This window comes from Apodemus sylvaticus, chromosome 11, assembly GCF_947179515.1.
Source record: "Apodemus sylvaticus chromosome 11, mApoSyl1.1, whole genome shotgun sequence".
NCBI lineage: Eukaryota > Metazoa > Chordata > Mammalia > Rodentia > Muridae > Apodemus > Apodemus sylvaticus.
In genome coordinates, this window is record NC_067482.1 from 43,621,225 (window position 1) to 43,644,272 (window position 23,048).

Sequence of the window (23,048 nt, forward strand, 5' to 3'; positions counted from 1 at the left end):
TTTATATAACACATCAGCCCTGGGGTCACACCCACAAGAAACTGGGCCCCCATATCTATCACCAATCAAGAAAATGAATCCCACAGGCTTATCTCGTTGGGGAATTTTCCCAAATGGAAACTGCTTGAATTTCCTTCTTCACAAGTGACTCGGGCTTGTGTCAATGTGACATCAAACCAGCCAGTACACTATATGGAAATAAAGTCTGGATTAAATGCTGAACCAATACTATTTTATGGTCATCTTCTTACCTGCATTAGATGGAAGACATTTGTCTGGATGGGGGCGGGGAGAGAGAAAATAAAAACCAGCAGATACTCTCACCAGCAGAAAAGTTTTATTCCTCCTCTTAAGGTCTAGACAAACCACATCCAAGGCCGTAACTTACACACAGAAACCAAAGAGACCGTAGAGAGCAAGGTACGAGACATAGGAGGGGAAGCGCTTAGCCTGGCGTGGCTGTGACAGAGCTCCCTGGTGGCCTGGAAGGGTGGGGGGGGGGGGTGTGTGGAACGCAAGAAGACAGCTGTGGTTCTAAGTGCTAAAGCTGCAAACCAAGGGCGGGCTGCGCACACCTGCCCAGGGAAGGGGAGGGGGGGCGCTGGTTCTCTCTCCCCAGGCTTAGGCTGCCTTGCAGAGAGCCACCGCGGAGAAGCGGACCTCTCCCTGCTCACGCTCAGTGAATTCTCTGCAGACCTTGGCAGCATCCTGAAAAGGAGAGATGGTATTAATATCTAAACACAACCTGTATAGAGAGAGAAATTCCAAAAGGAAAACAGTTCCAGTTTACCCTGACTTTAGAATAGAGGTTGGCAAGGGAAAAAACCTGAGATGCTATACCTCAGGCTCAACTTTAACCTGGACTCCCTTGCTACAATGACTGTACTATTGAATGTTTCTGTGCCATGTGTGTGGGTTGGTATTACCGAGTGCTATGAGGTGACCAGATCTCTGATGTCCCAAAGCCATGTCCTTTATACACTGGCCAAGAACCACAGCTCCACCATTGAATTCACAGTGACCTTGGACATTAGAGAAGTCCTTGTCTTAGAGAAGGTGGCAAGGAGTCTCACTTCCTGTGTCATTAAGAGGACTGGTAGAACTCAGAGAATCACCCAGCCCAGGAGTCAGTAAACTGCAGCCTATGAGGCAAACTCAGCCTCTTGCCAGTGTGGTGAACAAACCTTTGGCAGACACAGGTAGGTGTGTTCATTGAGGGACTGTCTAGCAGAGTTTAGAGCTACAGGAGCAGCCCTGGACACTTGCCAGAGCCGCACACCACACAGAGACAACACTTCCTACCTGGCTGGCTCCTCACAGGCAACCTCTGCTGACCCCCACTGTGTGCACACCAGGCACTGACGAAAGGCTAGCTGTGGTTGCTACTACAAGTCAAGTCACACCTCAACACCTTACATTTTATCCTAAGCAATATCCTCTGTAACCGCAAGATGATTCCACTCGAAAGAAGCAGTTTTAGGTTAAAGGGGCCTGCAGCAGTTCAGAACTAAGTTGGCAGAAGTCACTTTTCTAGCAGGGTAAACACATGGTCGTCACGAATCTTAAAGATTTAATTCTTGGGGCTGGAGAGATGGCTCTGCGGTTAAGAGCACTGACTGCTCTTCCAGAGGTCCTGAGTTCAATGCCCAGCAACCACATGGTGGCTCACAACCAGCTGTAATGGGATCTGATGTCCTCTTCTGGTGTGTCTGAAGAGTGCAACAGTGTACTCACATTTACAAAAATCTTTAGAAGAAAATTTTACAAAGATTTAATTCTTTTAACACATGTTGTGTGTGTACAGGTCTTTTGCTGCATGCCTGTCGAGGCACCACTTGTATCCCTGGTATCTGAGGAGGCAAGAAAGGGCCTGGGGTTCCTGAGAAATGGACTTATACAGGATTCACTTGGTGCTAGGAATCAAACCCAGAGCTTCTGCAAGTGCATTGGCTAAGCCCCTTATTTTAGTTGTGAGTTATGTCTGTGTGGGGTTTGTGCATGTCTGTGGGTGCCCTAGAGTTGTGAGCTGTCTGGATGTGGGTCCTGAGGGCCGAGCTTGGGTTTTCCGCATAAGCAGCACACACACACACTTTTAATAGTGGAGCCGTCTCTCTAGCCAAGTGATCCTGAATTCTCAGTAACGTTACATGGAAAGAAAACAAATACATAATTTACCTAGCCAAAATTTGTAATATATACCCAACAAGGCTGACCTATACCTGGAAGGATTAGGGAAGGTAGAAAGAACTGATATTCCACTATTTAGTGAGGGTATAACCTGACAAGGCAGCAATGGCTACCTTAATCCCAAACCAAAACCATGCAATGGTTTTGAGCCAATTCTAACTAAAGACAGCACGTAAAAGATTACTCAGAGCTTTTTTTTTTGTTTAAGGATCCTGTTTAAAACCACCTGAGCCGACAGACTGACTAAAGCGATCGATCTTTAAGCCCTGAACAATGTTATTAGCCTACACGACTGTTGCCGGTGTTCCTGGACGTCTGCACACTACACAAAAGCAGCCGGAAGAAGGGTGTGTGCCGTGGAGAGAGGCACTCCGGGAATTACCTGCAGCACAGAGTCCTCTGAGCTGGCGCCATGGTTCACCGGAAAGGGCATTCGCCCATCTAGAACAAAGAAGCCAGGCATGTCAGCTTTCCTACACATGTTCAGAAGATGGTAGCTGCCCAACCCAGGATTCTGAGATTCCTCCAAACGCTACTGCCACTTCCACAAGGGGAGCTGGATCTCAGAGCGACAGCATGTAATGAGAATCCAGCACTCCTGGATGGTCACTGATAATTCTAGTCTACAGCTGAGGAGATCACACAGACCTCACCCAGCCACCCTAACAGGAGGAATTAATTGTAGCCCTTATGTTTTGGAGGAAAAAAACACTGCAAAAGTCAGGCAGCCTCTAGGGAACTGAAAAGACTGCTCTAGTTTCCAACTGCCTTTTAGTGACTGCTGATTTTTTTTTCCCCATCTCTTTTGCCCTTGGGAACCTTTAAGTCTGCGGTGATGCAGCTGCATCCCTTCTCCAATAAAAGAAAATGGATGAATTTCCTAAGATGGATATCCCTTTGTATTGCTTCAAATAGAAATGATATTCAACAGATCTAAACTCACTTTACAACTTGGGCATGGTGATGCATGCCTTTAATTCCAGCATTTGGATGGCAGAGGCAGGCTGATCACTGTGAGTTCGAGGCCGACCTGGTCTAGATAAATTAGAGGACATTGGGGGCTAGGCAGAGACCCTGTCTCAAACAAATAAACAAAAATCTTAAATTCACTTTACAGAAACAAGTTAATATTCAGGTACTGATCCTTGTGTGAGATGGGTATTAGGAGGCAGGTGAGGAGTGCCGTGAACCCCTACACAACTGACGCCAATCTGTCATTGGCTTGTCACTAAAATTGCCTGGGGAAGATCAACTAGGTGCGACAGAGAGCCGGCCCAATGTTCTCATTGGAATTCACCTTTCTGGATTCATAAATCACCGCATACCTACTGCCAGACAGTCACATAACGCTGTAAGAGAGACTAAGTCTGAACAAACACATGAAATCATACTGGGTTCCAAAGCGGAGCAGTGCATACCCAGCTCGTAGAGGTGGCCGTCCACGTTGCTGAAGAGAATAAAATGGAAATTCACTTTGTCATCTACCTGAAGAGTCAAGAAGAAGAAAAAAAATCAATATGGTAGCAGATGTACTTATTAAAAACACATTCTCGGGCTGGAGAGATGGCTCAGTAGTTAAAGGTGGCTCGTTATTCTTGCACAGGACCTGGGTTCAGATCCCAGCAGTGGGTGGTGGCTCACAATCACCTTAACTCTAGTTCCAGCGGATTTCCTGCCCTATTCTGGTCCCAAGAGGCACCAGGCACACATGTGGTGCATATACACTCATACAAATACATACTTGCAGGAAAAACACCAATAAGGCATACAATAAAAATCAATGAATCTTTTTAAAACTAAATTCTCTTTCTATCCAAGTGGAATATATTCCAAACAGCTTGCATTTAAACCTACTAAGGCAGAAATGCTGGAATGTCTGGGCCAGCTCTGCAGGCCTATGAACTGTATACTTTTTAATGGGAGGGAGATCAGGAGAACAGGAAGGGTCTGACCTGTTAGGTCCAGAAAGCAGAAGAAAGTGCAGTAACACAGCCCCTGACTTTTAAGTTAAAATTTGCATTGGACTTTAAAGTCTAAATGGTTCTCACACTTCCTGATGCTTGTGACCCTTTAATGAAGTTCCTCATGTGGTGCTGACCCCCAACCATAAAATTATTTTGTTTCTACATTGAACTGTAATTCTGTACTGTTATGAATCATAAATATCTGATATGCAACACTCTCATCCAAAGGTCATTCAAGCCTCCAAGGTCATGACCCACAGGTTGAGAACCATTGCTTTGGATGGTCTGTTCACACAATGGCCTACTTCTCTTTTGGTGCTGGAGTTGAACCCACAGGCTCTTACAAGCTAAACATAGGACAAACCACTGACTTAATCTAATGCCCAAGTAGATTCCTGAAACTACTGGAGGGAACTGATCAGGTCTGAATGCTTTAAGAAGAGAGGTTTCTAGTGTCAGCGGGCCTTGGTGGGCAACACTTTGCTGGGCACAGCATTGCTGTCAAGATTCCTATAAATACCTCACAGGAAACAAGAGGGCGCCCGCCTCAGGTCTGTATGTGCGTTTGTACTTACCCGGCACTGGCCCTCCTGGGCCACAGAGTCATGGGCTGCCTGAATCGCCTGCAGGAGAGAGGAAGCCGTTAGCACACAGCCATGCAGAGTCATTTAGAAGCGTTGCCATAGAAGCAAGCACACTCTACCTCGTTCTTCTCGAAACACTTGGCTCTATCTTCAGGGGACAGCTTCTCCGTTTCAGACAGAAACTGTTTCAGGACGGATCCATCCTCTTTGAAAAAGAAAATGTACGCATCGATCAGCATAGACGAGGACTGCGCCACCCAGGCCTTTGCACAGTTGGTCCTATGAACCGCCTCAGTCTGTACACAGCCTCCAGGGACATGGATGCGGTGTCCCTTTCCACAGGCTAGCTTCCCAACCGCTCCCTGCCGCTGCAATTAGGCCAGACAGGCTGGTCCACTCCTCAGCGTACATGGGGGTCCTCGACACCCCAATCCTTGTCCTACTCGCTTCTCAAACCCTTTCACTTCCTTACAGCACTTATATAGTTAAATCATGTGCTTGTGAGAGCCTATGTAGTCCCCTAAAAGCAGAGCCTACCGTGCCTGTGGCTGACTCTGTGCACTTCCTAACTCAAGGAAATTTTTTTTTTTTTTTTGTATTTTAAGAGATACGATTTCTCTGCATAGTCCTGACTGTCCTGGAACTTGCTCTGTAGATCAGGCTGGCCTCAAACTCAAGAGATCTGACTGCCTCTGCTTCCTGAGTGCAGGGATTAAAGGCATGCCCCACCACCTACCCAGCACAGTATCTACTATATATATGGTGCCACAAGAACATTCTAATCTAGTAACAGCTCCCAAATCCAGGTTTTTATTTCAGAGTGGCAAATGGAATGCAGAATGCATTAGCATAAAGGTCTCAGATGGAAATATGAAAACCTGTGCTGTCTGGTTTAGAGCCAGGTGCCAGCTGCTTTTGTGGTAGACACTGCTCCTGCTCAATGATGGTATGTGTGGGGAGGCAAGAGAGCCAGCTATCATAAAAATAACTGATTTCAGATGACCTCGGTGTAAACAGTCAGCTCTAGATGTAACAAATTCAGTTACTGGGCATCACTTCAAAATCTTGAAGGCCGAGGGCAGGCTCCACGGTATAGTACTTGTCCAGCCCTGAACTTGACCCTTGTCACTGAGAAGAAAACAAACCAAAACCTGGAACTGACGGGGATCCTCTTAACTCCATGAGAAGGACTGAATCTACGTTTGAACCCTGGCTCTACCATGGTTCTACCATTCCATCGCCCTGACCCTAGGACCTAAGACTTCCCAGAAGGAAAGGTCCAATACAGCTTCGCCACATCCACACTTGAAAAAGAAGAGACCTAGGTACTTACAAACATATTTTAAAAGTACACAAGGGATACTTTTTAAGTATAAGCATCTTAGTATAAAATAATTTTGTACATATGGTGTGTGTTTGTGTACACGTGTGTGCAATCAACCTCAGGGCCTTGAACTGTTAAGACAAATACTCTACGACTGAGCTAGGTGTTTCTTGGACACAAGTCCCTCCGTGGCCTTGCCTAGGCTCGAATGATCCGGTCTAGGTCCTGAGTAGACAGGCCTGCCTTTGAGCTGCAGGGACAACGGTGCTGGGGATACTCAGTCTGTGGCCATTTGCAGCCGTTCCAAATCAGAAGATGGCAAGGACTATTCTTTCTTTGGCCTCCAGCAGAGCTACGGCCAGCTTTCAGCTACAGTGTCAGAGCCAAGCCTAAAGGTTTACACTCTGGCCTTTTAAGACACGTTGCTGATTCGTGGCCTGAATTGCACGTAACTGCTGTGTAAGTGGAACCTTCCTTGTTGGCTCTGTGCCTTCAGGAGTGTAAGGGCTCAGAGCTCTTCCCTACACATCCCGTCCCGCCTCCAGTGGAGGAGGGATGAGGCTCTCCACCTGCTTTTGCTCTCAGTGGCTGCCTTTAGGGATTCAATCTGCTGTGTGCCTTTCTGCATCGGCAGCTGGCAGCTCTGCTGGCCCTTCTGTCAATTATGAGACACAGAACAGCTGTAGACAGGATCCCTATTTTCTGGATGTCACCATTAATTCCTTAGAATTTTGAATATATATATATATATATATATATATATTCAAATATATATATATTCAAATAAATATATATCCAAATATATATTTGAATATATATGAGAATATTTACATCAGCATATATATTCTACATATAAATTTATATATATGAATATGAGAATCTTTACATCAGCTGGCCCTCAAGTATTCCTTCTCTTTCACCTATGCCCCTGTACTGGCTGGTTTTGTGTGTCAACTTGACACAGGTTGGAGTTATCACAGAGAAAGGAGTTTCAGTTGGGGAAATGCCTCCATGAGATCCAGCTACAGGGCATTTTCTCAATTAGTGATCAAGTGGGGAGGGGCCCTTGTGGGTGGTGCCATCTCTGGGCTGTTAGTCTTGGGTTCTATAAGAGAGCAGGCTGAGCAAGCCAGTAAGGAACATCTCTCCATGGCCTCTGCATCAGCTCTTGCTTCCTGACCTGCCTGAGTTCCAGTCCTGACTTCCTTTTGTAATGAACAGCAAATGCAGAAGTGTAAGCTGAATAAACCCTTTCCTCCCCAACTTGCTTCTTGGTCATGATGTTAGGGCAGGAATAGAAACCCCAACTAAGACAGCCCCATAAAGCTGTAAGAAAAGAGAAATAAAAAAAAATGGCCCAACACTTAAGAGAATTAGTTTTCCTCAAAACGAACAGCAAAACTTCCTTCGTGGCACTATATCTGCTGGGTAAGTGGTGGATATGACTTAATAGGCTTCAAACAACTTTAAAGATGGGTGTGGAGGCTCACGCCTCTTAGTCCCAGTAGGAAGCTGAGGCAGGAGGATTGCCTTAAGTTCAAAGACAGACAGGCTAGCCAAAATTACAGAGTCACAGAGTGAGGGCCTGTCCTGTCCCACCTGAGTGGATGTGTTTATATATTGCTGAAATAACTGGTCACTGTAAAACTGAACTCTTTGAACCCCGTGTCTCATGTTTAAACAGCAGGTGACTTAGATGGTAAGTGGTCCCGCCAAACCTGTCAAGTGGAAGTAGAGTACCTACAAACCTCTACTCTAAAACCCCCATAGGCATGCCATGGCACGTGCCCACACTAATCATTAAAAAAAATAACAAATGACCCAATTATTAAGCCACCCAAGTACCAAATTCCAGCTTGTCTTGGTTATTGGCCACAGCATGGATCAGCCCGATGGTACCGCAGGAGTTCCCAATGGTCTGTTTCATGAAATAAACTTTAGGGCTAACTTCTTGTCCCTTCAGTTCCTCGATTTGTTTTTTCCTGAAGTTTTCATGCTATAAATGGGGAGAAAAAAAGTTTTTTTTATCTCAAAATGAAAATTTAAAGTAAGCAGGTGGTGAGTCCAGTCAGTTCTAAAGAGGCACACATAGAGCGGGATGTGTGCCCATGAACAAGTGCATGGTTCTAGATGCTGTTAAATGCCCAGAGGACAGTCTTCCTCCCACACCCAAGCAGGCCCTGAGGCTCCACCCTGACGCTGCAGTGCAGGCACTGCCTTGGATGCTGCCCAAGCCTGTCTAGACACCACGGCAACCTTAAGCTGGAGGCGGGGTGTCCTGAAATCTGCAAACAGAGCTGCACTCAGGGTTTTCTCCCTTCGATGAGAATAAAGACTGTATTTCATACAGGCTTCTAATCAAGCTCTGATCAGTACCCAGTGTTAACACCAGCTGGTGTCTGTTTCGCTATTCTTCAACGATTCCATTTGTGTGCAAGCCAACATCTTTGAGCAAGGTTTGACTGTTGGGAGGGGTAAGCAGATACAAGAGCTTCCCTTCCTGGTTTGTTTTGGAAAGGTAATGCCAACTGGCGCATGGACTGGACTACGATTTAAAAAACAAACAAACAAAAACCCCAAACTTTCATTTTGCAAAAGGCAGGGTACTAGTTTATCCTTGCCAGCAATACTGGGGATGTTCTAACTGGAAGACAGATTACAATTATTTGGGAAGGCTGCTATGTGAATGGGAGATTTCCTCCAAGCACTGCCAGTTTCTTGTACAGTGACTCAGGAGAACTGTCTAGTCCTCTCACTGGTGTGTTTGGGAGACATGAAAAATCAAGACTTGTCAATCAAAAGCAGGTGCTACTGTCATGGAAACACCTATTGCCCACAGCCAGCAGAATCCACACAGCACATCAGCCAGTTCGGTTCTGATTCTAGTAGCCTGCCTTATGTTTCCCTACCTGGAAATAAAATGTGCATTTACTCTGTGGCTATAGGAGAGGAATAAGACTGGCCTACAAGACGAACTGAAACTCAGATGTTCTTGCTTCCCATTTAACTGTTAAGGATTTTCACACCTCTTAATGCTAATCAGCTATCACCATAAAACAGACTACCACTGAGCTCTTGTATAAGCAGAACTCCTGGATCTCATCATCACAAAAGCGAATTAAGATGTTCAGTTAGGATTTCCCAACATAACCTTAGTAAGGATGAGATGCTTCTTAAACTATAAGCTTATTTTTCTATTAAATTTTTTTTCTGTGTTTTACCCATTACATATGCAGAATAAGTACTCAATATATGGGGCAGAGTAGACATCAGCTAAAGCACAGAACAGTAGCCCAACCAAACTGGAATGTTCTCTAAAAAGATCTACTGGAGCCTGCAAAATGAGACCAGAGCAAGCAATTCCGAGCGAGCGGGCTCACCACTGCCCCCCAGAGGCTTTGCCTGGGCGCTGCTCAAAACCTCCAAGTCATCATGGCTCCTCTAGAGAGCAGCTCCAGAGACTGCTACAGGAGCAGCAGAGGCCACTTTGGTTCAGTCAAGGAAGCCAATCGGACATGGGGTGGTAGCAAGAAAAGCTCCGACTACAAAACATGTCACTGAGATTGTCCAAACTCCATGTTTGAACTCACTAGATATCTTCTGCTAGGAGGAAGGCCTAGACCTTCCCAGACAGCTTAGTTCCGGTCAAGGATACTTCTAGAGCACCCGCCCTTCAGGATGGTATTTAATTAACCTCATCCTATTTGGAGCCGAGGCAGAGATGCAAATGCCTCCAAGTTTTACCAATGTCATCCCCTCTTAAATCATCAGGCAGCTGAGTGCCACATGCCTGATTTACTGGGACTCCCCACACTGCAAGACAACCCATTCCCCACTGTTTTGTCTTTATCTGATGCTCCATCTTTGAAGCTCACGCAACCCTGCACAGTGGAAGATGGAAGACCATTTCAGAAAATGGAAAGGTGTCTCCATGACTGTGCTGGAGGAACCCTTCGTCATCCAGCCACAAGGTCAGAGAGGTAGAGACCGCGGCTCTGTGCACCAGTGATTCAGCTTTCTAAAAGGAACGTTCAACAGTGTGCCTGCTGGGAGGGGGAGGGGAATGGCGAATCTACCAGAAAGGCAGATGGAGGTGGCAAATTAAGAGAACAATTAAGAGGCAAGCCAGGTCTCTGTCAGTTTACAGCTAGGTGCGAGTCTCAGAACCACACAGGGACCTGGCCCACCTACTCACAGCCCTTAAAAGGAAACCAACAGCCATCCTAAACAATTAAGCCAGCAAGTTGGATTCTTTCTCTGGATACCTGAAAACGCAGACTTGGAATCCATGGGCTCCTTTCTCCTCCAAATTGAGGCAATAATGACCATTACAACAGAGCCCCAACGAATAGGTATTATAAAAATACAGACACCTCCCACCCTAAGAGGTGGGGTCCTTATCCCCTACCCTATGGGAAAAGAGGAAAGCAGGAGGTGGGAACTCATTCCTTAGCACTCTGCATCCACTGAGATCCGCCCATCACAGACCTCTCCCTACCTGGGCAGTAAGGGGGAACAGCAGCAGCAGGGCACAGGCAGGGGAGGGCACTGAGCCCAGAGTCTCCTCCTCCAGCCCTAGCACATCGGCAAAGCGCCACTGGCCAGCGACCCCCAGCTTGGCCAACACCTGCAAAGAAAAGACAGGGTAGCCAGACCGGAAAAAGCCAGACAAATGATGGGCACCTGCTAGGGGGCGGGGTCAGCACGAGCATCCCTCGTGCCGCCCTCCCACTCCCTCCCCCGCTCCCACCAGACAGACACACACACACACACACCGGTCCCCACCCGAGTCTGGGAGGAGCCTCCGCGCCGTCCCACCCTCCGTGCCGCGCAGTGACACAGCACAAAGCTCAGCCCACACGTGGCTCGCGCGAAGCCCTCGGACTATAGTCCGCTGGCCGCCGCCACACCCTCGAGAGCTGTTCCCCGCGCTAGTTCCCGTCCGAGTCCATCCTCCGCCACCTCCCCATGATTGATTTCTCAGTCACCCCTAAAACCCCTAAATAACTCAGGGCAGAGACGACACTCAGCTGGCCGCCCCAGCCCAGCCACCTCCACTGAACAGGGCGCGGCCGGCTGGGCGTCTCCAACGATGCTCCCGGAGGAGAGGGACAGAGACTGCGCGCCACGCCACTCACTTTGTTCAGCATCTGAAAGGCAAAAGCAAAGAGGAAAATGATAATAAAACTATCTGATTCAGCTACCTCGCTGCAGCTTAGTTCTCCCAAGGCGACCCAGCAGCTCTGCTTACCTCGGGGTTTATCTCCATCGGCTTCAGCTGCATCTTCGCGGATCTCACTTGCAAACACAAGCCGGAGACGCCGAAAAAACAGCCGGTGGAGCCGCCCAGGCTGCAGCTATAAAGCGCCGGCCTCACTCACTGGGAAAGCCTGAGCAGGGGAGGCAGGAGCAGAATCAAGCCGAGGAGGAAAGCCAAGAGGGCTAGAACCCCCCTATGCACCGCACAGAATGGTACAGCCGAGCCCCCAAACCTTGCAGTCTCACTAGCCGGTGAGCTAATCTGGTGGTTGTGGAGATGGGTTTTGTTGGTGGGTGTTCCTTGAGCGCATGGAGCAGCCTTTTTGATGGAGACGCTTTTAATTTGGGGCGAAATTTCTGGAAACCCTCCGCTGTCGTCTCAATCAATCCAAAGCTCGAGGGTCTCTGAAACATTGAGAAAAAAAAAAGCACAAAATCAACAGGTATATATACGTTTAATATGAATATAAATATTTGTCGGTGCTCCATCCTCGCCCCCGCCCCCATCTCGGAACACTTTGCACTTAACCTTAGACAATCTGTCCTCCATGTTAAATTGAACCTGTGTCCAGGCTCGGTTTTTAATGGACTGCCTAGAATAAAACATCTGATAGGTAGTGCATTAGTGAAGCTGATGTAATGTGACTCTAGGGGAAGAAGCGGTGGGTCTCTGGGAAGTCGCGCATACAAGACACAGAATGCAGGCGCCCGGGGGACTTGAGAAACAGATCAAAGAAAAGATAGGTGGTCTAGGGAAAAAGCATTTTTAAAAAAATGGGGAAAGCCTTTTTCAAAGAACAGATAATAAGATTTTGGTCCACAGAAGAAATGGACTAGCAACTGAGGAGAGCTCACGGTTCTCCAGCGATGGGGGCGGGGGTGTTCTTTCTAACAGACACATTCAAGAGATAGAAAGCAACCGCTTGTGCTGAAGGAGGGACCAGATCAGGCATGCTAAATCACAGAAGGAGGTGGCTAAGGATGCAGGCAGGTTGAGTATTTTAAAAAAATATGCTCAGTATAAATGGTGAAAAACAAGACTTGCTGTTTGAGAGCCGAGGTTAGCAAGGCATAGGATGGAGGGGACCAACCTTGTTTTTAAGCGCTCCCTCTCTGGTTGGATCCTTTACCCAGGCCATCTTATTTCACCCTGAGAGGGTCCAATATTGTATTTGTGACATTTTATGCATTAGGATCCGGGGCTTGGGGATGTTAATTTGCTTGGGGCCACAGCTGGAAAGTGAGGCAGGAAAACAAGCCCTGGTAACTAAAGCCGGAAGGCTCCATTTTCTGGTTTAGACTCAACAATGTGCTACTTAGATTTTCTTCCCAGTTTCACCATCAGAAAAAAAAAAAATGACCTTCACTTACAAATGTGAGACGCAAGAAGGGGTAAATTACATTCCAATGCAGTTAATAAAAAAAAGATCCAAGACAGGTAGACCCTTAACCCAGTACACCTGGTTAGACTGGGCGCATTTCTGTCTTTTGGCAGAGACTGACTACATTTCCAGTTTTCTTCATTTATCCGTTCATTACAAATACTGCATTAAGCGTTTACTACCACTGGTCACTGAGCTTGGAAATGCAGTGAATCCAGAAATGAATATTGAAACTTCCTTCCTCTTATAGTGTGGAAGGAAAACCTAACTCAGTGGAGGGAATTAAAAAGACCTGAAAGGAAGTTGCATTTAAGCTAAGGCTGATGGACAGGCAGAAGTGAGCAGTGGACAGGTATTACAAGAATAGCTAGGAAGGGCAGTATGAAATCATGACCAGAAGCCTTTGTGGAAGATACGTAGTTATTCATTCAACAATGTGCAAGTGTGTGTGTGTGTGTGTGTGTGTGTGTGTGTGTAGATACAGATATACACACACATATATAACCATATATACGTGTGTGTGTGTGTGTGTGTGTGTATATATATATATATATATATATATATATATATATATATATATGCAGGGCAAGAAGCGTCATACAGACCTTAGCCAGATTCTAGGGCTTATAACTCGTAGAAAAAAAAAAAAGGATGTGCTTAAAGTGGGCTTTGCCAGCTGGGACTTAGCTTCTCTTTTGGCGGAGAAGCCAGCTGGGCAGGCGGGATCTGCATCTGAGGTGGTGGTCGATTACGGCTGGTTTTGTACTATGTTACGGCTGGTTTTGTACTATGTTAGAGCTGAGTTAGTCTGCGACTGAGTCCCAGCAATCCAAACATCGGGATTATTTAAAGGTACAAACTTAGAGTAAGAGATGAGGTGGGTAGGGAGTGTAGTGATGGGCACGCAGCTTGGTGAGACATATCAGCATACATACTAGGGATGTGTATGGAGCTCTACATGTCAATCACATACATGTTGATCACATACATGTCGACTACATACATGTCAATTACAGTACAGTTGGTCGGTAGAATAATTTCTTTCTCCCCAGTAATTCTGCAATTACAACATTGTGAATTTGGAAAAATGACAACTGGGAAGAAAATCACAACAGTTTGATAACTATTTAAAATGAAATATACAAGATGAACATGGTAATACTAGCTAGCACTTACGAGACTGAGACAGGAGAATCATAAATTTAGGGCTATCCTGGGCTGCATAGCATGTTTTAGGCCAGACTGGGAAACTTAGCAAGATCCTATTGCATACCCATGGCACAAGTTGATTAATACATAAAAAAAAAAATAAGGAAAAACTCTAAATCAATTAAATATGAATTAATGATAATAGTGCCTGACTTTTTGAGTAGTATGTGAGAAAAAGAGTTAAAAATAAAAAAAAAATGTTTGGAGACATGGTCTCGCCATGTAGCTGTGCTTGGCCTGGAATACACTATGTAGACAAATCTGGCCTTGAACTTGCCGAGATGCACTGTCTCTGCCTTCCAAGTGTGGGATTAAAGATAAGGTGGCACCATGCCCAGCTTCAAATATTTTAGGTGTCATAATTTGAATGTAAAGTTAATGCAATCGTTGTCTCTAGCGGAAGCAAGACGTTTAATTTAATTTTCATCATCATGAGTTCCCAGCTCAGTGCCTTCAGGAGGTTTCCAAGTTCCCTGGTTGGGGGGGGGGGGGATGCTGTGATTGATTGGTGATGTCTGCTGTGTTAACTTGACACAAGCTAGGCTAATCAGAGAGGAGGGAGGCCTGGCTGTAGGCAAGCCTGAAGGGCATTTTTCTTAATTAGTGGTTGATGGGGGAGGGCCCAGCCCATTGTGGGTGGGGCCACTCGGGGCTGGAGGTCCTGGATTCTACAAGAAAGACTAAATAAGCAAGCCATGACAAGCAACTCTCTGCATCAGCTCCTGCCTCCAGGATATAATATAATATTCATGATCAATCTTTGACAGTGTATTGGGGCACAGCAATTTCTAGTGGAATTTCACCTTTGTGCATCTTACACCATGGTCTAATACTAAAATAGTTTACTGCAAATGTCATCAGTTAAGTGTTTGCAGTTAATCTCCTCTTCCAGTGAGCCTGCCACTGATGTTTTCTGGCTCTGTAGATAGTTCATATCCATGGAATCATGTATTAAATAATTTTAGTGTCCAGCTTCTCCTACCTAGCTTGTTTCTGAGTTTTGTTTGTTGGTATGCCCCAGAAGTCATTTTTTTTTTTATAATTGCTGAGTAGTATCTCATTCTGCAGATGCACCCTGCCTCTTTTCCACTCATTGTCTGGTGGATGCTTGCTTTGCTGGCAAGTTTGGCCTACCAGGTCTAACATGACTTTGCACATCTCTGTAGGAATCATTGTGTGGGAAAATATTTTCATTTCTCACTCACTTCTAGAAGTGAAAATGTTTGATTGAATAGTTACTGTTTAACTTTTTCAATGTTTGATCTATTTTATCGTTTGCATTATTAGTAACCTTTCAAGATACTCTAGCTGGATTTGGTGTTGCGTGCCTGTAGTACGAGTACTTAGGATGCTGAAACAAGAGGATCGTGTGTTCAAGGCTAGCCTGGGCTGCATGGGGAAACCCAAATTGTTTTCCCACGTGGCCATACATTTCCAGCTACTGTAGCCAGTCGTCCGCAACCTTTATGGCACATATGGAGTGAAACCTCTGTCATTCTATACAGTTCCCTGGGGACTAAGGTGGCGCTCTTCACACTGTATATGAGTCTCTTAAGAATCTTTGGTGAAATGTCTACTCAAATCTGTGTCCACTTTTTAAATGAGCTTTGGGTTTTTTGTTTGTTTGTTTGTTTGTTTGTTTGCTGATTTTTGTTTTTGTGTGTATGGTGGGGGTGTTTTGGTTTGGTTTTTAGTTTTTCGGGACAAGGCTTCTTTGTGTAGCCCGGGCTGTCTTGGAACTCACTCTGTAGACCGGGCTAGTCTCAAACTCACAGAGATCTTCTGCCTCTGCCTCTGCCTCTTGAGTACTGGGATCAAAGGTGTGCATCACCACCACCTGGCTTTTAAGTAGGATTTTAAAAGATCTTATTATTGCTTTGTAAAAGCTCTTTCTTTATTCTGGATACTGTTTATATCAGACCCAAAACTTGCAAATATTTTTCTTCTGGCCTGTGAATTTATTTCAACTGTCTATGCACCGATTTTTAAGATTTCCCTTTGATGAAGTTTGTATTCATTTAAGGATCATCAAAGAAATCTTTGCTTAATCTGAGGTGACTGGGATTTCCTTCTGCATTTTCCTTAAGAAGTTCTCAATTTTACATTTCAGTCTTTGATGCATTTTAGATTGATTTTTGTTGACCAAGTGAAGCAAGGGTTTGTTTTCTTTTTTGCATGTGCATTTTCAGTTGTCCCAGACTATTGAAAGTTACCTTACCTAGTTAGTTACCTTACCTAGTTAACTACCTTAGTTACCTTGGCAACTCAGTTTACAATTGATAAGGGCTGGGGGGGGGGGGGTAGCTGCCCAGATTGTCTGAAGCCCTGAGTTTGATCCCTAGCACACAGGGTGGGAACAGGGATCCCTTTTGTAGTTTGACTACAAATTCAACAGTTTACTCTGAACTGTTAACTCTACCCTACTGGGTTATCAGTCTATCTTGACTTCAGAGTCTTATAGGAGGTTTTTAAGTCAATGTTATAAATACATGGCCTTTTTTTTTTTAACCTGATTGGGCTGGTCTAGCGCTATGCCTTCCCCAGGCCCCACCCACTGTGAATTAAACCAAGTCCTCACACATGCTAGGCAATGCTCTTCCATTGGCCAGTATCCCCAGTCTTCTTTTTACTTGTTCTCTTGAGGCAGGAGGTTACAAAGGAATATCATGAATTTTCCTGACTGGCCTTGAACTCCTCCTGTAGCCCAGACAGGCCTTGAATTTATGATGCTCCTGCCTCAGCTTCTTGCTTAGCTAGGATTACAGGCCTGTGTCAGTGAGGCTAACTTTGATTTACATTTTCATATAGATTTTTTCTTTTCTTTCTTTTCTTTTTTTCTTTTTTTAAAAGACATTCTTTTTTTGAAACTTATTTATTTAGTATATGTAAGTACACTGTAGCTGTCTTCAGACGCTCCAGAAGAGGGCATCAGATCTCTTTACAGATGGTTGTGAGCCACCATATGGTTGCTGGGAATTAAACTGGAAAAGCAGCCAGTGCTCTTAACTGCTGAGTCAGTCAGTCTCTCTCTCTCTCTCTCTCTCTCTCTCTCTCTCTCTCTCTCTTCCACGAGACCCAGTTTCTCTGTGTAGCCCTGGCTGTCCTGGAACTCACTCAGTAGACCAGGCTGGCCTCGAACTCAGAAATCCGCCTGCCTCTGCCTCCCAAGTGCTGGGATTAAAGGCATACGCCACCACTGCCCGGCTTTCATATAGATTTAAAAATCATTTATTACTTAAAACCTTTTGGGCTTTATTGATAGGCATTAATTTAAATCAATGTATTAATTTGGAGGGAATTGCTCAAGCAGGCAACTCTAAACTCAGTAGGTCTTGAAAACAAAACACAGATATAAAGTGGGAGGAGGATTTGGGAGGAAGGAGGGCTCTGAGGAGTAGGAGAGGGATGAGGGGGATGAGAGAGGAGAGGGAGGGGATGTGAAAATGACCAAAATTCATGATATTCCTAGATAAGTAGGAAATGGGAAGGAGGTGACATTCTATTGTAATTTTGGTTTTCTTTTCCCCAATGATTAGTGAAGTTGTGCATTTTTTTCAGATTTTTCTTGGCAATTTGTGTATTCTTTTGAGAAATGTTGGTTTAGATCTATTGCCTGTCCTTGAGTTAGACTGTCTGCTACAAAGTCATGTAAGTCCTTCCATGGTCTAGGAACTCGTCTGTATCAGGTGCACAGTGTGAGAATACTTTTTCAAAAAATGCTTGAAAGACGTTGTAACCAAATCGACATGACACTAGCAAACCCGACAACACCAGAAATAAGACAAATAAATGCAAAGGGACGCAGAACAGCACACAGGGCACCACTGTGGCTTGGGCGAACCTCCCAGAGCCCATGTGCTAAGGCTCCATTCCCGGCCCAGGGTGCTATGGGGAGGGACTAAAAACATCAAGAAATGGAGCCCGTTGGGAGATTCTCTGGTGGCTAGGGAATATCATTGATGTAAAATTCTGGTTCCTGGCCCTTTCCTATTTCATCCGTTTGTATCTGAAATGACCTTCAATGCCACACATCCTTACCATAGTGTAGCATGCTGTCCCAGGCTCAAGGAATAGGACCAAAGGGTCATGGACAGATGCCTCCAAAATAGACCTCTACTTAAAAAAAAAACAAAACCTGTTGTATCTCAGGTATGTTTTACAGGAGCGGAAAGCTGACTCACACGGACACTAGAACACTTCCTGTGGAAAGGCCTGTCTCGTCAGTAAAGACACTAGGGAAACCAGATGTCCACATGCAGAAGGTTGAACCTAGACCTCAGTCTCTCACCGTGTGTAAAATCAACTCCAAGTGTATAACAGACTAAAGGGAAGAGCCACACCTGTGGAGCTCGGGGCAGAGATGCGGCGTGGTGCTTGTGCGGGTTTGGAAGTCGGTGGTCTAATGACTCCCACTTGGCTTTCTCCAATCACGGTTGATTTAACTCTTCCTCACCTGGTGGGGACTGTGTTTCTCAGTTCTGTGGAGAGCCATGTTGTTATTTTAATAGGGATTACGTGAAATCTCTAGCTCCTTCAGGTGGTGTGGCTATCTTAACAATATTGATTTATCTGATCCCACGTGTGGTATGTTATTTCTTTATGTCCTGTCAATTACTTTCATTCAGTTTTCTCTTTGGTTAAATTTATTTCCAGGTCTGTATCTATCTCTGTGTCCGTCTGTCTACCTGTCTGTCTGTCTCTGTTCTCTCTCTCTCTGTCTCTCTGTCTCTGTCTCTGTCTCTCTCTCACTCTCTCTTTCTCAAACAGCATTCCTTTTTTATTATCTATTGACATATTGCTAGGCAACTGATTTTTTACGCTGATTTTGTGACCTGTCTCTTTGATGAATTCACTGTGGTATTCTCAAGTACTAATGATTTCCCTTATGCGTTCCATTCTGGATGCTATTTATTCATTTATTTATTTTCCGTGGCCTTATTACCGACCAGGATTCCCAGCAGCATGTAGAATAAAAGTAGCCTACGTCGGCATCCTGGTCGTGCTCGATACCTAAAGATGAGGCTTTCCATCCCCTCCCATTCAGGATGATGCTAACTCTATCTGGCCTTTTATCATGAAGGGATCTGAATGTCGTCAAGGACTCTTCGGTTCTGTGCTTCATTTTATTGGGGTGTGTTCTGGCCTGGTTTTATGTCAACTTGATACAAGCCAGAGTCCCCGAGAGGAGGAAAGCTCACTTTATAAAAATGCCTCTCTAAGACCCAGCTGTAGGTCATTTCTTAATTAGCCATCAGTGGGAGAGGACCCACCCTGGGTGGTGGTGCCACCCCTGAGCTAGTGGTCCCGGGTTCTCTAGGAACGCAGGCTGAGCAGGCCACACCAAGCAAGCCAGTGAACAGGACCCCTCCATGGCCTCTGAACCAGCTTCTGCCTCCAGATTCTTGCCCTGTTGGCATTCCTATCCTGACTTCCTTCAGTGATAGACTAAGGATGTGGACACACAAGCCAGATAAACCCTTTCTTCCCTCCCCAGGTTGTTTTGGTCATGGTGTTTTATCATAGAGATAGTAGCTCTAACCAGGCCTGCTAATTGATGACATTTCTTGGTTTACTATGTTAATTCATCCATCCCTCCTCGGAGTGGATTGCATGGGATTGCAGTGAATAATTCTAAGATGATGTTGGGTTTTTCTTGTTCATATGTGTTGGAGAGTTTTGCATCTGTGTTCATTAGGAATTCTGGCCTGTAGCTGTCTTTTGGTCAAGATAGTGCTAGCCTGGAACTAGCGAAATGGCTCAGTGGTTACAAGAAGATGTGCTGTTCTTACATAGACAACCTGAGTTCAGTACCCAGCACCCACACACCAGGTGACTCCTGTAACTCCAGCTCCACAAAGACCCAATGCCTCTGGCTCTCTACACCATATATACAAAATTAAAGATAATAAAAGTAAATCTTAATTAAAAAAATAATGCTGGCCTCATAAAATGAGCTTGGGAACACTTTTCTCCTCTTCCTCTTCCTTTTCTTCCTCCTCCTCTTATCCTTACCCCTTTTAATTTTAGACAGGGTCTTACTACATAGCCCTGGCTGGCCTGGAGCTAACTGTGTAGACCAGGCTAGCCTCAGATACACAGGAACTGCCTGCCTCTGCCTCACATGTGCTGGGATCAAAGATGTGCCCCACCATGCCCACTGTCATATTTTTTTAACCAAATGAAGAATGGGTATCAGTTTTGAAAATATTTGGAATTTTCAAATACAGAATTCATCAGTAAAGCTGCTGTTAGTTAGATGCTGAAGGCTTGTCTTCTGGATTCTTCTATCAGGAGATTTCTTCTATCAGAGGTTCTATCATAGAACCTCTGGGAGTAGCCCCAAGGGAGGCTCTGGGGTAACTGGGGATATAACATTTTTCATAGGCCCACACACATACTCTTTTTTTTTTAACTTATTCTCTTTACATCACTGTCCCACTCCTAGTCTCTCCCTCCCACAATCCTGTCTTCCAACCCCTCTCCCCTTCTCTGAGCAAGTGGGGGACACCCCTGGGGGGTCTAGGTACATCCTCCCCCACTGAGGCCAGACAAGGCACCCCAGCAAGAAGAATATGTTCAGGCAACTGCTTTTGGGACAGCCCCCACTCCAGCTGTTCAGGACCCACATGAAGACCATAGGACCCCTTCCATAGGTCTTGTGAGAGGACAGAACAGAGACACACTTTGCTCCTCTGCTCCAGCTTGGAGATGCTGCCAGTCGCATCTGCCCACACGTGCTTCTGTTGTTGCTGTGTCATGAGATGGTGCGGCAGAAGGACGAACCATCGGCATATGGCTGCACTATGCCATTTTAGAGACTGAGCCTTCGCAAGTGTGAGCTAAATGAACCTCTCCTTTGTAAGTAGCCCAGGTCAGGCACTTCATGCCATGTCACAGAGACGCAGCAGCAGATAGCATGTAGTTCTAGGTTTATTTAATTGAGAGACATTTTTATTATCCATTGTTTATTCAGTCTTGCTTAATCATAGTGGATCTGCCTGTCCTAGTTTTCTGTTTCTTCATGATTCAGTTGCGACTGGGTGCATGCCTTTAACCCTAGCACTTGAGAGGCAGAGGCAGTGAATCTCTGAGTTCAAGGCCAGCTTGTTTACATAGTGTGTTCCAAAACAGGCCAGAGCTATGTAAAGAGACTGTCTCAAAACAAGAAGATAGATAGAAAGAAAGAAAGAAAGAAAGAAAGAAAGAAAGAAAGAAAGAAAGAAAGAAAGAAAGAAAGAAAGAGAAGGGAGGTGAGGAAGGAGGGAGGGAAGAAAGGGAAAGAAAAGAAAAAGAAAAGAAAAGAAAAGAGAGAAAGAAAGATACATCAATTATGGCAAACGTTTCCAAAGAACTTGTCAATTTCTTCTAGGTTATCAAATTTGTTGGCAAATAATCATTTAATGATCCTTTATGTTTCTGTGATGTCAGTTATAATGTTCCCATTTTATCTCTGATTTTACTTGTAGTCTTTGTTTCCTTTGTTAATGTAGGTGAGTTTGTCAATTTATTATGTGTTTTTTGTTTTGTTTTGTTTTTTGGATTTGGTCTTTTCGAGACAGGGTTTTTCCCTGGCTGTCCTGGAACTCACTCTGTAGACCAGGCTGGCCTTGAACTCAGTAATCCACCTGCCTCTGCCTCCCAGAGTGCTGGGATTACAGGCGTGCACCACCACTGCCTGAATTTATTATGTATTTTTAAAAAATGATTTGGTTTATTTTTTTATTTTTTGAGTTTTGGGGGGTTTTTGTTTTGTTTTTAGTTACTGTTTCATTTATTTTCACTCTGATATAATTATCTTCCTTCTGATTTTGGATCTGATTTTTTTTCATGCCCTTAAGATGCTAGATGGTTATTTATTTGAGCTCACGCACTGCTCATGTGGCAGAGGCTCTGTGGTGACTCTACTGTCTCTGCATGGTTCCCGCTGCCGTCCGTAGGCATTGGTGTGTTACGGATCTGCTTGAGGATATTTTGTGGCTTATTTTTCTTCACTAACCTGCTGGTGGTCTAGGTGCGTATTATATGCCTGGCGTACGTCAGTGTGGTTTCTAAAGCTTTCCTTGCAGACATTCAGCGTAATCTCACTTCTGAGCACTGTGGGGAGACCTGTGTAGCAGTCTGTTATATGATCTGGCTGGGAGGATGTGGCAAGCACTGATGGGAAGAATATGTCTTTGGCAGCTACCAGATGGAATGTTCTGTGGAGATCTGTTGCTATGCCCATTTGGTCTAGGACACAGTTTAATGAAACTTTGCCGTTTGCTGGTTTTCAGCCTGGGCAGTCTGTCCATTGCTGAATGGAGTTACACCATCCCACACTACATCTTCTACTGTAACTCTCCTCTGTTGATCAGTGCTCCGCCTGCATATCCCTATGATCTGCTATTGGGTGCACATACATTTATAGTAATCCCTGATTACTGATTGCTGATTGACTCCCTTATCTTGAATAATGACTTTCCTTGGGCCTTTCTCTACTTTCAAATTAAAGTAAAAATCTTTTACTTTCTATTCAGACACCTTCTTCTTCTTGATGATCAGTGTTAACTGTCAACTCAGTAGAATCTGGAATCACGGAGAAGACGGTGCCTAGCTGTGCTTGTGAAGGACGGTCTCGATTGTCTTAACTGATGCGGAAAAACCGCATAGCTTGACTCGCCCAGGGGATCCTGGACGGCATAAAATGGAGAAATCCAGCTGAACAGCAGCGGGCATTCATTTCTCTCTGCTTCCTGACTGTTGATGCTTCCTGACCAATCGCTGCAAGCCCCTTGACTTCCTCACGTGATGCACTGTACCGTGAGCTGAGAGACAGAATAAACCTTCTTCCGTTAAGTTGCTTTGCCAGGCTGTTTTGTCCTGACAAGAAGAAACAGAAGCTAAAGACAGCTTCTGCTGTGGTTTTCACTTTATTGTGAACATTTGTCTTTTTTTTTTTTTTTTTAGAACAAGGATCTTCATTGCTTTAAAGTTTCTTCTATCTCCCTGTTTGTGGCATTGATGGAGAATAAAACTGTTCCTTGGTGTTTTTCTTGAAGTCTATTGAGATTCCTTAAAAATAGCAACTTTAAATTCTTCATCAGAGGAGGCTACAGAGATGATGGCTCAATGTTTAAGAACACTAACCATTCTTCCAGAG

General features: G+C 44.9%; 1 protein-coding gene across 1 annotated transcript; it reads right to left on the minus strand.

Annotated features, from left to right (window-relative positions):
- Positions 1–325: 325 nt before the first annotated feature.
- On the minus strand, positions 326–11,373 carry Uchl1 (ubiquitin C-terminal hydrolase L1). Its single transcript, XM_052198598.1, has 9 exons — positions 11,311–11,373; positions 11,198–11,209; positions 10,558–10,686; positions 7,905–8,055; positions 4,855–4,940; positions 4,727–4,774; positions 3,606–3,672; positions 2,570–2,628; positions 326–708 (listed from the first exon to the last, which is right to left on the minus strand). Exons 1-9 carry the CDS (start codon positions 11,341–11,343, stop codon positions 622–624), a joined length of 672 nt encoding a protein of 223 aa, XP_052054558.1. The 5' UTR covers positions 11,344–11,373; the 3' UTR covers positions 326–621.
- Between the last annotated feature and the right edge of the window lie 11,675 nt (positions 11,374–23,048).

Excerpts from the sequence above, each read along its gene's own strand:
- Uchl1 (XM_052198598.1), bottom strand. The coding sequence starts at position 11,343 with ATGCAGCTGAAGCCGATGGAGATAAACCCCGAG. Across the intron at positions 8,056-10,557 it reads TGTTCCCCCTTACTGCCCAG|CATGAAAACTTCAGGAAAAA; the intron begins GTAGGGAGAGGT and ends CCCCATTTATAG. Across the intron at positions 709-2,569 it reads CAGAGGACTCTGTGCTGCAG|GATGCTGCCAAGGTCTGCAG; the intron begins GTAATTCCCGGA and ends TCTCCTTTTCAG.